Genomic DNA, 15,536 nt, shown 5'->3' with positions numbered 1-15,536 from the left:
GTGGGTGTGCAGTGACGCATCACTCGAGGTTTCTGATGTATTATATGTAGAAAATGTATTATACGTAAAAACCCTGTAAAAAACGTAATAAACGTAACAAAGGTGGTTGATAAAACGCAACATTTTTACCATTTTTTTTTTGAAGGAAGGATCATTCTTCCCAACATGGATTCCTCGTTCTGCTTGACGACAACTTGAAAACGTATATTACGTTTTGTACAAAACTCAGGACGTATTATGCGTACGTAAATTACGTCAAAAACCACATATAATTTTCTGGCGCTTCGTGTGAAAATAAGTTAGGTAATAAAAAAAGTGTCGACAGAAAATTGTTGAATTATAAACTATTCGAATATAAAAATTTCGGAATTCAAATATAAAACAAATTTTGTTGATTAATATTATTTTATGATACACGCACGATTTTAGCCCTTTCCACCCTTTTGAAGCATGTAAGGCTCTACTTTTTACTCCCTATGGACTGAAATCCACTTATTTTATTGTATAAATGTGAGGAAATTTTTGTTGCACATAAGAGAGTTTTGCGGTAATTTACTTTAAGTTATCAATAATTACCTGTACTATTACCGTAAATCCCCGATAATTTTCAGAAATTTATGGGCATTTAAAAAAAAATTAATTTTGGGAAATTTACGGTAAGTTATCATATTTACCTGTAAAACTATCATAAATGACCAAATATTTTGATAAATTTCCGGAAATTAGTGGCAAAATTTAGGTTGAACCTCTGGTAGTAGCCCATCAAACCTAAAAAGAATGTAACATTCTTTTTCCGTTTGGGATTGGAAAACTGTTAACGGCCTCTATTTTCCTCTGATCAGGTTTTAACCCGCCTTGAGTAATTATGTGCCCAGAATCAGTAATTTCCTCTTTCAAAAATTTACATTTTTTAGACTGCAACGTCAAACCTGCAGTTTTTAATCTTCTGGTAAAAACGCGATTTCTTCCAAATTCAAAGTATGTGGTACTTTGAAATTCTTTGCGGTTCTTGATTTTTATCTTATTTAAATTTCTTTAATTTTGAATTTAGTTTATCGTCTAAATTCCTTAGCTGCCAAAGAACATTAGAATGCCCTCCTGAAATTTGGATTGAAGGTATTAATTCATTGCCTTGTTTTCCATCCTAAATTCTTAATCGGTGATTATTGCTATAATATTCTAGAACGTTGAATTTCATTTAAATTCGAATTTGAAATTTGTCTCAAATTTAAACTTTTCCGCTCTTTTAAATTACTTTGGATGCACTTTCCAATAATTTTTTATCGTAAATATTACATTTCAATAATAATATTATTTAAAATACGCGCGCTAATGATAACCAATCAGGTTGTCGTCGCGACGCAAGCGCAGTTCAAAAAGTTCCCGAGATTATGACCACTGACATATCTTAAGTTTGCCTAAGTTCAATTTAATCACAGTGATAAACTATCGTTATAATAAATTAATTAATAGGAATGTAGCTACGTAAGGGAAAGAAAGACTCGCGATAATTGTGTCTTTTTATACCTAAAAATAAAAATTTCAAGACTGAATTCCTCGATGGTAAGTAGGATTGTAGCCATGTAAACAAAAAATGAACCGAACATAACCTAGTTTTCTTAAACGTCATTCCGTGACACTTGTCAGTTACATTGTTTTGAATTATAAAAATAGTTTTAAATACTATTTTCTCACATTCAGCAATAATTAATAATCAATCTTCTACTATAAAATATTCGTAGTTATCGAAATAATCCTTTTCGGCAGGCTGGAATATTTTATTCTTCCTGTTTCATTAGTTTGAAATCTGTCAACCGGAATTATGATGAATCGAATTTGGAAGACAGATCTTTTGAGTGAATAAGAAAAAAAAAAATTAATGAAAATGGGAGCCTTACCATAAAAAGTGAAATGTTTCACCTCTCGAAATACAAAATAGGATAATTTTTGTCATTTTTTGAGAAAATAGAAGCAAAAGCATGCCAATTTTGGCAAATTTAATCCGGCTATTTCGAAGGCGAATGGTGCTTGGCCTGATTTTTGGACTATCGCTCACTTATTGTGCTGTTTCTCTTCTGCGACACGAAGTGAGTTTTTATTTATTCCTTTTTATTTAAAATATGTATGGGATTTTCAAATTTTATGTCCAATTTTCGACAAAATGGTTGAATTTTGAAACAAGTTGTTGAATTTTAAACTAAATAGAAGAATTTTTTTATCAAATTGGCGAATTTTGAAACAAGCAAGTTTAAAATTTAATTCAAAAAGTGACATTTTCAACCAGGTAATTGAATTCTCAACAAAATAGTGGAATTTTCAAAAAAAAAGTTAATTTTTTTTTTTAAATCTATTTAGAAAAAGATAATTTCCATAAAATAGTCAAATGTTCAACTGAAAAAGATACATTTTCAACAAAAAAGGGAAAATTTTCTGTTAAAAAGGTAATTTAAGAAAAAAAATATTTGCCAAGAGAATAGGTAAATTTCCGACTAAAGGGATAAATTTTAAAACCGAAAAGACGAAGTTTTAACCAAGAAATTTAATTTTCTACAAAAAAAGCCGTATTTTCAACTTGAAAAAATCAATTTTTAACAAAAGCGGTAAACAATTAAATTTCTAGTTAAAAAAATTAATTATAAAAAAAGAGAAAAATTAAATTTTGAGTTAAAAAATTAATTTTAAGCTAAAAAAATGCAATTTTTAACAAAAAAGGTAAACTTCCTACCAAAGGGATGAATTTTAAAGTCAAAAAGACGAAATTTTAACAAAAAAAAATAATTTTTTGCAAAAAAAGAAAAATTTTCGACAAAATACTTGATTTTTCAAAAAAATAGTTAAATTTTCAACTGTAAAAAATAATTTTCAACAAGGAAAACTAATATCTAACCAAAATAGAGTAATTTTAATACCAAAAATACGAATTTTTAACCAAGAAAAAATATGAACCTTTATCCAAAAAAATTAAATAACCAACTAAATAACTGAATTTTCAAATAAACAATTTAATTTTTAATATTAAAAAAACACCAATTTTGAACCAAAGAGATGAATTTTAATACCAAAAGACGAATTTTCAACAAAATACTCTAATTTTTTTTAAAAGTTTAATTTTCAACTAAGAAAAATAATGTTTAACATAAAAAAAATAACGAATTCGTAATGAAAGAGATGAATTTTACAACCAAAAAGATCAATTTTAAAACAAGGAAATTAGTTTTGTTACTAAAAAGATAAATTTTCAATAAAAAAACTTGAATTTTCTTCAAAGAAAAAAATATTTTTGAAGAAAAATATAAAAGCCTAATTTTCCGTAGAAAAATTAATTCTAAAACAAACAAAAATAACAATTTTTGTATAAAAATAGATAAATTTCCAAACAAACAGTTTAACAAAGAATTTTTAAACCGAAATTCAACTGAAGAGATGAATTTTACATCAAAAAGACAAATTTTCAAACAAGAAAATTAGTTGTTTTTTTTAACTAAAAAGACGAATATTTAACAAAACACTTAAATTGTCAAGTAAGAAGGAAAAAAATGTTTTTCGTTGAATATTCGTCTTTTTGATAAAAAATTATTTGTTTGTAAATTCATATTTTTAGTTGAAAATTAATTTTTAAACTGAAAATTCAACTATTCCATTTTTGGTTGGAAATTGATTTGTTTTCGTTGAAAATTCAATTCATTTGTTAAAAACTCAATTTCTGATTCGAAAATTTAATTATTTTATTTTTGTTTGAAAATATAGTTTTTTTTTTACTTGAAAATTCATTTCTATGTTGAAATTTTAACAATTTTCTTGCTTTTTTCTTGATTATTATTATTATTATTATTATTATTTGTTTGTAATTTCATCTCTTTTCTAACAAAATTATTTTTTTTAGTGAAAGTCAATTTTTTTTCCTAAACGATTCGTCTTTCTGATAAAATATTATTTGTTTTTAATTTTTTTTAGTTGAAAATTATTTTTTTAACTGAAAATTCAACTATTCCATTTTTTGTTGGAAATTTATTTATTTTTTGTTGAAAATTCAATTAATTTGTCAAAAATTCAATTTCTAATCCGAAAATGTAATTATTTTATTTTTGATTCAAAATTGATTTTTTTACTTAAAAATTCATTTCCATTGTTGAAATTTTGACAATTTTCTTGTTTTCTTTTTTTTGCTAGAATATTATTTTTTTTTGTAATCGCATCTCTTTTCTAACAAAATTCTTTTTTTTTTTAGTGAAAATCCATTTTTTTTCGTTTGAAAGTGCGTCTTTTTGATAAAAAATTATTTGTTTGAAAATTAATTTTTTAACTGAAAATTTAATTTTCAATAAAAAAATTAATGTTAAAACCAAAACAAACAAAAAATTTGGTAATAAAATAGGTCGATTTCCAAAGAAATTTCCAAAGAAAAAACTTCAGGAGAAATTATTATTTAATTTTATATACAAGGCAAGAAAAATTTATAATAAAATATTAATGCACATTCGTTTAAAAATAATCTTTTCTAAAATACTTTTTTAAATAATTTAATTTTTGGGTTTTTTTCTGCATCGGAAGAGGTATTTTTTTCTTTTCCACAGGGAAATTTTTTATTTTAAGGGTTTTTATAGAGTTGAAATTGACGAAGTTTTGGTTATTTTTTTCTGAATTGGAAGAAACGTTTTTTCAATTTGGAATTTTTATTGAGTTGAAAGGGGTCACTTTTTTTAAATGTTTTTTTTTTCAATTGGAAGAGGGGAATTTTTTATTTTCCCTTTTTGATGAATTTGGAAGATACACATGTTTTATTTTTAAATTATTTAAATTAAATTAATTATTTAAAATTGTTCAATTGGAAATTTTTTCAAATTTTCATTTTATACGTCTAAATGTTGAAAATTTAATTATTTTATTGAAAATTATGAACTGAAAATTTAACTTTTCCATTTTTTATTAGAAATTTATATTTTTTAGTTGAAAATTCATGCCTTTTTCTTTTTGAAAATCGAAATAATTTGTAAATTCATCTCTTTTGTAACAAAAAATTTTTTATTAGTGAAAATCAATTTTTTTAGTTGAAAATTCGTCTTTTGGATAAAAAAATTATTTGTTTGTAGATTCATATTTTTAGTTGAAAATTAATTTTTTAAATAAAAATGTAACTATTCCATTTTTGGTTGAAAATTTATTTCTATGGTTTAAATTAGAACGATTTTGTTGATTTTCTTTTTTCTAGGATATTATTATTTTGGGTTTTAATTTCATCTCTTTTCTAACAAAAATTATTTTGTTTTTTAGTGAAAATAAATTTTTTTTTCGTTGAAAATGCGTCTTTTTGATAAAAAATTATTTGTTTTTAAATTCATGTTTTTTGTTGAAAATGAATTTTTCAGCTGAAAATTCAACTATTCCATTTGTGGTTGCAAATTTATTTATTATTATTATTTTTTTTTTCGAAAATTGAATTAATTTGTCAAAAATTCAATTTCTAATCCGAAAATTTAATAATTTTATTTTTGATTGAAAATTTATTTTTTTTTAATTGAAAATTTATTTTTAGGGTAAAATTTTAACAATTTTGTTGGTTTTTTTTTTTGTTAGAATATTATTTTTTTTTTGTAACCGCATCTCTTTTCTAAAAAAATTATTTTTTTTTTTAATGAAATTTTTTTTTTCGTTGAAATTTCGTCTGTCTGATCAAAAATTATTTGTTTGTGAATTCATATTTTTAGTTGACAATTAATTTTTTAGCTGAAAATTCAACTATTTCATTTTTTGTTGGAAATTTATTCATTTTTTTTTTTTAGTTAAAAATTCATGCCTTTTGTTGAAAATCGAACTAATTTGTTAAAAATTCCATTTTTGATCTGAAAATTTAATTCTTTTATTTTTGGTTGAAAATTTATTTCCTTACTTGAAAATTCTGTTCTATGGTGAAATTTTAACAATTTTACTTGTTTTTTTTTTTGCTAGAATATTATTTTTTTTGTAATCGCACTCTTTACTAAAAAAAGTTATTTTTTTTTAGTGAAATTTTTTTCTTGAAATATCGTCTTTCTGATAAAAAATTATTTGTTTATAAACTCATATTTTTAGTTGAAAATTATTTTTTTAACTAAAAATTGAACTTTCATTTTTGGTTGGAAGTTTATTTATTTTTCAAAATTGAATTAATTTATAAAAAATTCAATTTCTGATCCGAAAATTAAATTATTTCATTTTTGGTTTAAAATTTATTTCTATTGTTGAAATTTTAACAATTTTCTTGCTTTTTTTGCTAGAATATTATTAATTTTTAATTGTAATTTCATCTCTTTTCTAAAGAAATTATTTTGCTCTTTAGTGAAAATTCATCTTTTTGATAAAAAATTATTTGTTTGTAAATTCATGTTTTCAGTTGAAAATTAATTTTTTACCTTAAAATTGAACTATTCCATTTTTTGTTGGAAATTGATTTTTCAATTGAAAATTGAATTAATTTGTTAAAAATTCAATTTATGATCAAAAAATTTAATGATTTCATTTTTTGTTAAAAATTTATTATTTCCATTGTTGAAATTTTAACAATTTTCTTGTTTTTTTGCTAGAATATTATTTTTTTTTGTAATCGCATCTCTTTTCTAACAAAATTATTTTGTGTTTTAGTGAAAATCATTTTTTTCGTAAAAAATGCGTCTTTCTGATAAAAAATTATTTGTTTTTAAATTCATATTTTTAGTAGAAAATTAATTTTGTAACTGAAAATGTAACTTTCATTTTCGGTTGGAAATTCATTTATTTATTTATTTTCGTTAAAAATTGAATTAATTTGTCAAAAATTCAATTTCTGATTCGAACATTAAATTATTTCATTTTTGGCTTAAAACTTATTTCTATTGTGGAAATGTTAACAATTATCTTGTTTTTTTTGCTAGAATATTATTTTTTTTGTAATCGCATCTCTTTTCTAAAAAATTTTTTTTTTAGTGAAAATCTTTTTTTTTGTTGTTGAAAATTCGTCTTTTTGAGAAAAAATGATTTGTTTGTAAATTCCTATTTTCAGCTGAAAATTAATTTTTAAACTGAAAATTTAACTTCCATTTTTGGTTGTAAATTTTTTTTTGTTCAAAATTGAATTAATTTGTCAAAAATTCAATTTCTGATCCGAAAATTTAATTATTTCATTTTTGGTTGAAAATTAATTTTTTTACTTGAAAATCATTTCTATGGTGAAATTTTTACAATTTTCTTGCCTTTTTTGCTAGAATATTATTATTTTTTGTTTGTAATTTCATCTCTTTTCTAAAAAAATTATTTTGCTTTTTAGTGAAAATTAATTTTTTTTTCTTTAAAAATTCATCTTTTTGATCAAAAATTATTTGTTTGTAAATTCATATTTTCAGTTAAAAATTAATTTTTTACCTGAAAATTTAACTATTCCATTTTTGGTTGGAAATTTATGTATTTTTTAATTAAAAATTGAATTACTTTGTTAAAAATTCAATTTTTTATCCAAAAATTTAATGATTTCATTTTTTATTGAAAATTTATTATTTCCATTGTTGAAATTTTAATATCTTGTTTTGTTTTTATTGCTAGAATATTATTTTTTTTGCAATCGCATCTCTTTTCTAACAAAATTATTTTGTTTTTTAGTGAAAATCAATTTTTTTCGTAAAAGATGCTTCTTTCTGATAAAAAATTATTTGTTTTTAAATTCATATTTTTAGTAGAAAATTAACTTTGTAACTGAAAATTTAACTTTCATTTTTGGTTGAATTTTTTTTTTCAAAATTGAATTAATTTGTCAAAATGAATGTTTGGTTGAAAATTTATTTCTTTACTTGAAAATCATTTCTATGGTGAAATTTTAAATTTTTTCTTGCTTTTCTTTGCTAGAATATTTTTAGTTTTTGTTTTTAATCGCGTCTCTTTTTCAACAAAATTATTTTGTTTTTTTAGTGAAAATCATTTTTTTTCGTTGAAAATTCGTCTTTCTGATAAAAAATTATTTGTTTTTAAATGCATATTTTTAGTTGAAAATTATTTTTTCAACTGAAAATTCAATTATTCCATATTTGGTTGGAAATTTATTTATTTTTTTCGTTGAAAATTGAATTAATTTGTCAAAAATTCAATTTCTAATCCGAAAATGTAATTATTTTATTTTTGATTGAAAATTGATTTTTTTACTTGAAAATTCATTTCCATTATTGAAATTTTAACAATTTTTTTTGTTAGAATATTATTATGTTTGTAATCGTATCGCTTTTCTAACAAAATTATTTTTTTTTTGTGAAAATCCATTTTTTTTTCGTTAAAAATTCGACTTTCTGATAAAAAGTTATTTGTTTTTAAATTCATATTTTTAGTTGAAAATTAATTTTTTAGCTGAAAATTCAACTATTCCATTTTTGGTTGGAAGTTTATTTATTTATATTTTTTTTAGTTGCAAATTCATGCCTTTTGTTGAAAATCGTAATAATTTGTTAAAAATTCAATTTTTCATCCGAAAATTGAGTTATTTTATTTCTAGTTGAAAATTGATTTCTGTAGTTGAAAATTAATTTTTTTATCTTTTTAATTAAAAATAGAATATTATTTTTTCTGTTGGATAATTCATATTCATGCTTAAAAATTTATTTTTTTCTGTTGAAAACTAAACTGTCTTGTTAAAAATTCATTTTTTTGTTGGGTAGAAATTAATTTTTTACCTGAAAATTTAACTATTCCATTTTTGGTTCGAAATTTATATTTTTAAGTTAAAAATTCATATCTTTTGTTGAAAATCGAACTAAATTATTAAAAATTCATATTTTTTACTAGAAAATTAAATTATTTTATTTTTAGTTGAAAATTTATTTCTTTAATTAAAAATTCTTTTCTATGTTTGAGAACTTAACAATTTTGTTGTCTTTTTTTGTTAGAATATTATTATTTTTGCTTGTAAATTCATCTCTTTTGTAACAAAAAAAAGAATGATTTCTTTTTTAGTAAAAATCAATTTTTTTCAGTTGAAATTTCGTTTTTTGTTTAAAAAAATTATTTTTTTTGTAAATTCATTATTTTGTTTGAAAATATATCTTTTTCTCAGTCGAAAATTCATATTTTTCTCTGAAAATCGAACTGTATTGTTAAAAATGCATTGTTTTATCTAAAAATTTGATTATTTAATTTTTCGTTAAAAATGTATTTCTTTTTTGGTACTCTATTTGGTGAAAAATGTATGAATTTTGCTAAAGAATTCGTTTTTCTAGTTCTTATTATATTTATATATTTTATATATATATTTTTTATATAAAATTATATTAATTATTTGCAAAAAAAAACTGTTTGTCATTAAGTAAGTTAAGTAACTGAAATTTTTTTTAATTTACGATCTCAAATTTTTTTATTTTACCACGAAAAATTTGTGCGAAAAAAATATTTTTTTCAGGGAAGAGGTATTTCTTTAGAAAATGATTTTGAGGACATTAATGACAATGAATTTCTCAATGAGAATGAAGAGAACAGTGATGAACAGGTTTCTATGAAATCTTTAATTTGGGAGATGGACGTTTTAAATGACGAAAATGCTGATTCTCTCGTCGAGACGAATGCCCCAGGCCAGGGAAACAATTCTGAGAGTTTACCTGCAAATTGCCGAAATTCTATTCAGGTATTTTTACAAAAATTCATTTTTAGTCCAAAATTCAATAATTTCGATCGAAAAACTGTCTATCAAGAAAGACGATTTTTCAAGAAAATACATGAATTTTCAAGAAATTAATTGAATTTTCCAATCAAATCTTTTTTCATAAATTCAATTTTTTAGTTCAAAATTCCTCACTTTGATTGAATTTTATTTTTTATTTAGAATACAAAATTTAACTCTAAATTTAAAAACTAAATTTAAATATTTAAATAAAAATTTTAATTTAATCAATTTTTGGTTAAAAATTTATGTTTTTTTAGTTGAAACTTTAACTATTTGGATTTTTATTTCAAATTAATTTAATTTTTATTTAAAAAATAATCTTTTTAGTTTTAAATTCAAGTATTCCAGTTAAAAGTTCATCATTTCTATTGAAAATTCCTTTCTTTTTGTTGAAAATAAAATTGTTTGTTTGAGAGTTAAAATATTTTGTCAAAAACTCATCTTTTTAGTTGAAAATTCATCATTCTTTGATCGAAAATTAGTTGTCTTTTTTTTATGCGGAATTTTTTTGTTACAACTAAAAATTTAATTATACCAATTTTGATACAAAAATTGATCTTTCTTTAGTTGAAAATTCAACTATTTCGTTCAAAATTCACGTTTTTTGTTGCAAAATCGCATTTTTCGATAAGATAATACTTAAAATTCTTATTTGAAAATTAATCTTCTATTTGGAAATTTATCTTTCTGGTAGAAAATTTATCATTTTGATTGCAAACTTATTTTTTGTTCTTAAAAACTCAACTATTTGGTTTGAAAATTTTTATTTTTTTAGTGAAAAATTCAGTTAATTTCTAGTAATTTCATGTATAATTATGATACATCGTATTTTTGTGTAGAAAATTATTTTTTGCTTGTTTCAAAATTCATAATTTGGTTTAAAAATTCATCTTTTTGGTTGAAAATTTAACTATTTGGTTGAAAAATCATCTTTTATCAAAAAGTTAAGTAACTACATTTTTTTTTTAATTTAAGATCTCAAACTTTCTTATTTTACCACGAAAAATTTTTGCGAAAAAAATTTTGTTTACAGGGAAGAAGTATTTCTTTAGAAAATGATTTTGAGGACATTAATGACAATGAATTTCTCAATTTAAATGGAAATCTGTTATTTTTTCAATTGAAAATTAATCTATTTCGTTGAAAATCCACGTATTTTTGTGAAAAAATCAATTTTTTTGTAGATGATTATCTTTTTATTTGCAAATTAGTCTTCTTGATTGAAATTTTCCTCTCTTCGGTTAAAAATTCAAGTATTCCAATTAAATATTTACTATTTTCGTTGAAAATTGATCTTTTAGGTTGGAAATAAAATTATTTGGATATAAGTTAAATAGTTATTTTTTTTTTTAGTTTAAAATTCAACTGTTTCGTTGAAAATTCATGTCTTTTTTTGAAAAATTGTATTTTTTGTTAGAAAATTCATTTTTTTGTATCAAAATTAATCTTTTTGTTTCAAAATATATCCTTTTTTTTTAATTTATCTTTTTTTGCAAATCCATTTTTTGTTTGTTGAAAACTCATTTTTTTCAACTCAACATTTTAATATTCCATCTTAAGTTGAAAATTGAACTTTTCTTGTTCAAAATTCAACAATTTTCATAAAAATTGATATTTTTTTATTGAAAATTAAACTATTTTAGTTAAAAATTTACAATTTTATTAGAAAATTCATCACCATTGTCAATAGAAATTTACTTTTTTTTTAGCTCAAAATTCAACTATTTCGTTCAAAATGCATGCCTATTCTTGAAAAATTTTATTTTTTGTTAGAAAAATTTTTTTTTTGTTTCAAAATTAATCTTTTTGTTTAAAAATTTATCATTTTTTTTTTAAATTTAAGTTTTTTTTGCAAATCCGTTTTTTTGTTTGTTGAAAATTCATTTTTTTCAACTCAAAATTTGAATATTCCATCTTGAGTTGAAAATTGAACTTTTCTTGTTCAAAATTCAACAATTTTCATAAAAATTGATATTTTTTTATTGAAAATTAAACTATTTTAGTTAAAAATTTACAATTTTATTAGAAAATTCATCACCATTGTCAATAGAAATTTACTTTTTTTTTTAGCTCAAAATTCAACTATTTCGTTCAAAATGCATGCCTATTCTTGAAAAATTTTATTTTTTGTTAGAAAATTTTTTTTTGTTTCAAAATTAATCTTTTTGTTTAAACATTTATCATTTTTTTTAAATTTAACTTTTTTTGCAAATCCATTTTTTGTTTGTTGAAAACTCATTTTTTTCAACTCAACATTTGAATATTCCATCTTAAGTTGAAAATTGAACTTTTCTTGTTCAAAATTCAACAATTTTGACAAAAATGGTTATTTTTAAATGGAAAATTCAACTATTTCGTTGAAAAATTCACGTCTTTTTTTATCCTTTTCTTTGAAAATTAATCTTCCTGTTTAGAAATTATTTATTTTTTATTAAAAAATTCAATTATTCTAGTTAAATATTCAAAATTTCAGTTACAAATTCATCTTTTAGGTTTAAAATTAAACTATTTTAGTTAAAAATTTACAATTTTATTTAGAAAATTTATCATTATGTTTTTGGTTGAAAATTAATCCTTTTTTTTTTAGTTGAAAAATTTAAATTTTTGTTTGAAAATTTATCATATTTAGTAGAATATTGAATCATTTTGTTGAAATTTCACGTATAATGTTGAAAAAATTTTTTTTTTGGAAGTTAATTTTTTTGTTTGAAGATTAATCTTCTTGTTCAAGTAATTCCACTTTTTTGTTGAAAATGTGTCTTTTTGAGTGTAAAATTAAACTATTTGGTTGAAAATTCATTTATGTTGTTAAAAAATCGTCTTTTTATTCGAAAATAAATTTTTTTCTTAAACTGAATCTTCTTGTTTGAAAATTCAGCTATTTTGTTGAAAATTTGTCTTTTTTTCGTGGAAAATTCAATTAGTTTGTTAAAAATTAATTCATATTGTTAAAAAATCGTTTTTTTTTAAATTAATCTTTATTTTTGAAAATTAATCTTCTTGATTTAAAATCCAAACATTTTCATTTTTGGTTAAACATCATTTTTTTAGTTGAAAATTTAACTATTTCGCTGAAAATTCATGTATTTTGTAGATAAATCTTCTTTTTGGTAAAAAAATCTTCGTGTTTGAAAATTCATCTGTTTTGTTGAAAAATCCTCTTTTTTTAATACAAAATAACTTTTTTTTTAATTAGTCTTTTTTAGTAGAAAATTCTATTATTTATGTTTGAAAATTCTTGTATTTTGTTGGAAAATCGTCTTCTTATTTGAAAATTAATTTTTTGTTTGAAACTTAATCTTCTTGTTTGAAAATTCAGCTTTTTTGTTGAAAATTTATCTTTTTTAAGTGGAAAATTCAATTATTTTGTTGAAATTTCATGTAAAATGTTGACAAATCTTTTTTTTTTAGAACATTAATCTTTTTGTTTAAAAAATTTATCTTGTCGTTGGAAAATTCAAGTATTTCAGTTATCCATTTATTGTTTAAGTTGAAATTTTATATATTTGATTGCAAATTCACCTATTTTGTTGAAAATCGTATTTTTTATACAGAAAATTCACTTTTTTCTTTGAAAATTTGCCTTTTAGCAGAAAATTCAATTATTTTGTTGAAATTTCATGTCTAATGTTGGAAAATCATAAATTTTTATAGAAAATTAATTTTTTGTTTGACAATTACAACTTTTTTAAAAAAAATTTGTCTTTTTGAGTAGAAAATTCAAGTATTTCAGTTAAATATTCATCATTTTAACGGAAAATTCATCCTTTTGGTTTAAAACTCAACAATTGCAGTTGAAAATTCATGTAATTTTTTGAAAAATCGTCTTTTTCTTATAAAAAATTGGATTTTTTGTTTGAAAATTTGTCTTTTTTCGTCGAAAATTTGTATCTTTTAGTTGAAAATTCAAATATTTTACTGAAAAAATGCCTTTTTTGGAAAGTAATTAATCTTTTTGTTTGAAAATTAATCTTCTGGTGTTAAAATTAGTCTTTCTGGTTGAAAATTCGTGTATTTTAGTTGAATATTAATTATTTTCTTTAAAAACTCTTCACATTTTTTGAAAATAAAACTATTTTATTTATTTTTTTATTTATCGCATTGTTTGATTATTTATTTTTTTGTAGAAAATTTATTTCTTTTAATTGAAAATTTAACTATTTTATTTTTGGTTAAAAATCAGGTATTCTGTTTGGAAAATCTTCTGGTTTTAAAATTAATATTGTACATTGAAAATTTAATTATTTGTTTGAAAATTGATCTTTTCTAGTTGAAAATTTAATTATTACAGTAGAAACTAGTTTGGTGAAAAATCTTTGATTTTGGTTGAAAATTAAATTTTATTAACTGAAAATATAACTTTTCCATTTAAATATTAAAAATTTTAGTATAAATTTCTTTTTTTTGGTTTAAAATGCAACTATTCCATTTTTCATTGAAAACTGATCTTTTTTAGTTGCAAATCCAACTATATGGAAATGAGCGTGAGGCTTTTATTTATTTTTAAAATATTAACTAATTAAATAAAAATTACAGGGAAAGGTTTTTATTGTCGATGAAAAGGGGTACGTTTGTTATCGGAAAGACATTTTGGGGAGTGGTTGCTGCAACAGAGACTTGTTAAAACCGTCCCGAGATAATATTTCAACTTCGGTGAAAAGATACAGTTGCGAAACTTGCAACACGGCCGGATGCTGCGCAATTTACGAATACTGCGTGTCCTGCTGTTTGCATCCTGGCAAGGTAAATTATATTCGAAATTTATATTCATTTATTTTATTTCATTTCATTTCTTTTTATTTTATTTCATTTCATTTCATTTCATTTTATTTCATTTTATTTCTTTTAATTTTTATTTGATTTCATTTCGTTTTATTTAATTTCTATTTATTTCATTTTATTTTATTTCGTTTCTTTTTATTTCAATTTTATTTAATATAATTTATTCTGTTTCATTTTATTTCTTTTTATTTTATTTTATTGAATTTATTTATTTTTTTAAATTTAATTTAATTTGATTTTATTTCTTTTTATTTTATTTCATTTCATTTTATTTTATTTCATTTTATTTCATTTCTTTTTATTTTATTTCAATGTATTTGATTTTATTTCATTTTCTTTCATTTTTTAAAATTTTATTTCATTTCATTAAATTTATTTCATTTTGTTTCTTTTCATTTCATTTCATTTTATTCATTTGTTTCTATTTCATTTCTTTTTATTTTATTTCATTTTATTAATTTTTTTAAATTTTATTTCATTTCATCTTATTAAATTTATTCTATTTCATTTTATTTCATTTTATTAAATTTATTAAATTTTATTTTATTTCTTTTTATTTTATTTATTTATTATTTTTTCATTTTATAAAATTTTTTTATTTCATTGTATTTTATTTCATTTATTTTTATTTTTTTCATTTTATTAAATTTATTCTATTTCATTTTATTTCACTTTATTAAATTGATTTTATTTCATTTTATTTAGTTTATTTCATTTAATTTTTTTCATTTTATTTCATCTATTTTATTTCATTTTATTAAATTTTTTTATTTTATTTTATTTCATCTTATTAAATTTATTCTATTTCATTTTATTTAATTTTATTAAATTTATTTCATTTTATTTTATGTCATTTTATTTATTTCATTTCTTTTTATTTCATTTTATTTCTTTTAATTTAATTAAATTTCATTTCTTTTTATTTTTTTTCAATTTATTCAATTTATTCGATTTCATTTTATTTCACTTTATTAGATTGATTTTATTTCGTTTTATGTTTTTCATTTTATTTCATTTCTTTGTATTTTATTTCATTTTATTAAATTTATTTAATTTATTTTACTTCATTTTAGTTGATTCTATTTCATTTCTTTTTATTTTATTT

At 20.4% G+C, this 15,536-nt stretch overlaps 1 protein-coding gene across 2 annotated transcripts in view; it reads left to right on the top strand.

Moving 5' to 3' along the window:
* The first annotated feature begins 1,418 nt into the window (after nucleotides 1-1,418).
* Nucleotides 1,419-15,536, top strand: part of LOC117168301 (UPF0454 protein C12orf49 homolog) — a 23,724-nt gene continuing 9,606 nt past the window's right edge. Inside the window, exons 1-4 of one of the 2 annotated variants that reach the window (XM_033353860.1) lie at nucleotides 1,419-1,563; nucleotides 1,800-2,087; nucleotides 9,389-9,610; nucleotides 14,186-14,392. In XM_033353860.1, the coding sequence (XP_033209751.1) occupies nucleotides 1,980-2,087; nucleotides 9,389-9,610; nucleotides 14,186-14,392 (537 nt within the window). In that variant the 5' untranslated portion in view covers nucleotides 1,419-1,563; nucleotides 1,800-1,979. Of the gene's footprint in view, nucleotides 1,564-1,767; nucleotides 2,088-9,388; nucleotides 9,611-14,185; nucleotides 14,393-15,536 lie in introns of both variants that reach the window. The other variant, XM_033353850.1, reaches the window with a different exon arrangement.

This window comes from Belonocnema kinseyi, chromosome 1 (assembly GCF_010883055.1).
Source record: "Belonocnema kinseyi isolate 2016_QV_RU_SX_M_011 chromosome 1, B_treatae_v1, whole genome shotgun sequence".
NCBI lineage: Eukaryota > Metazoa > Arthropoda > Insecta > Hymenoptera > Cynipidae > Belonocnema > Belonocnema kinseyi.
The sequence above is the reverse complement of the archived record's forward strand: the minus strand, read 5'-3'. Positions and strand labels throughout refer to the sequence as shown.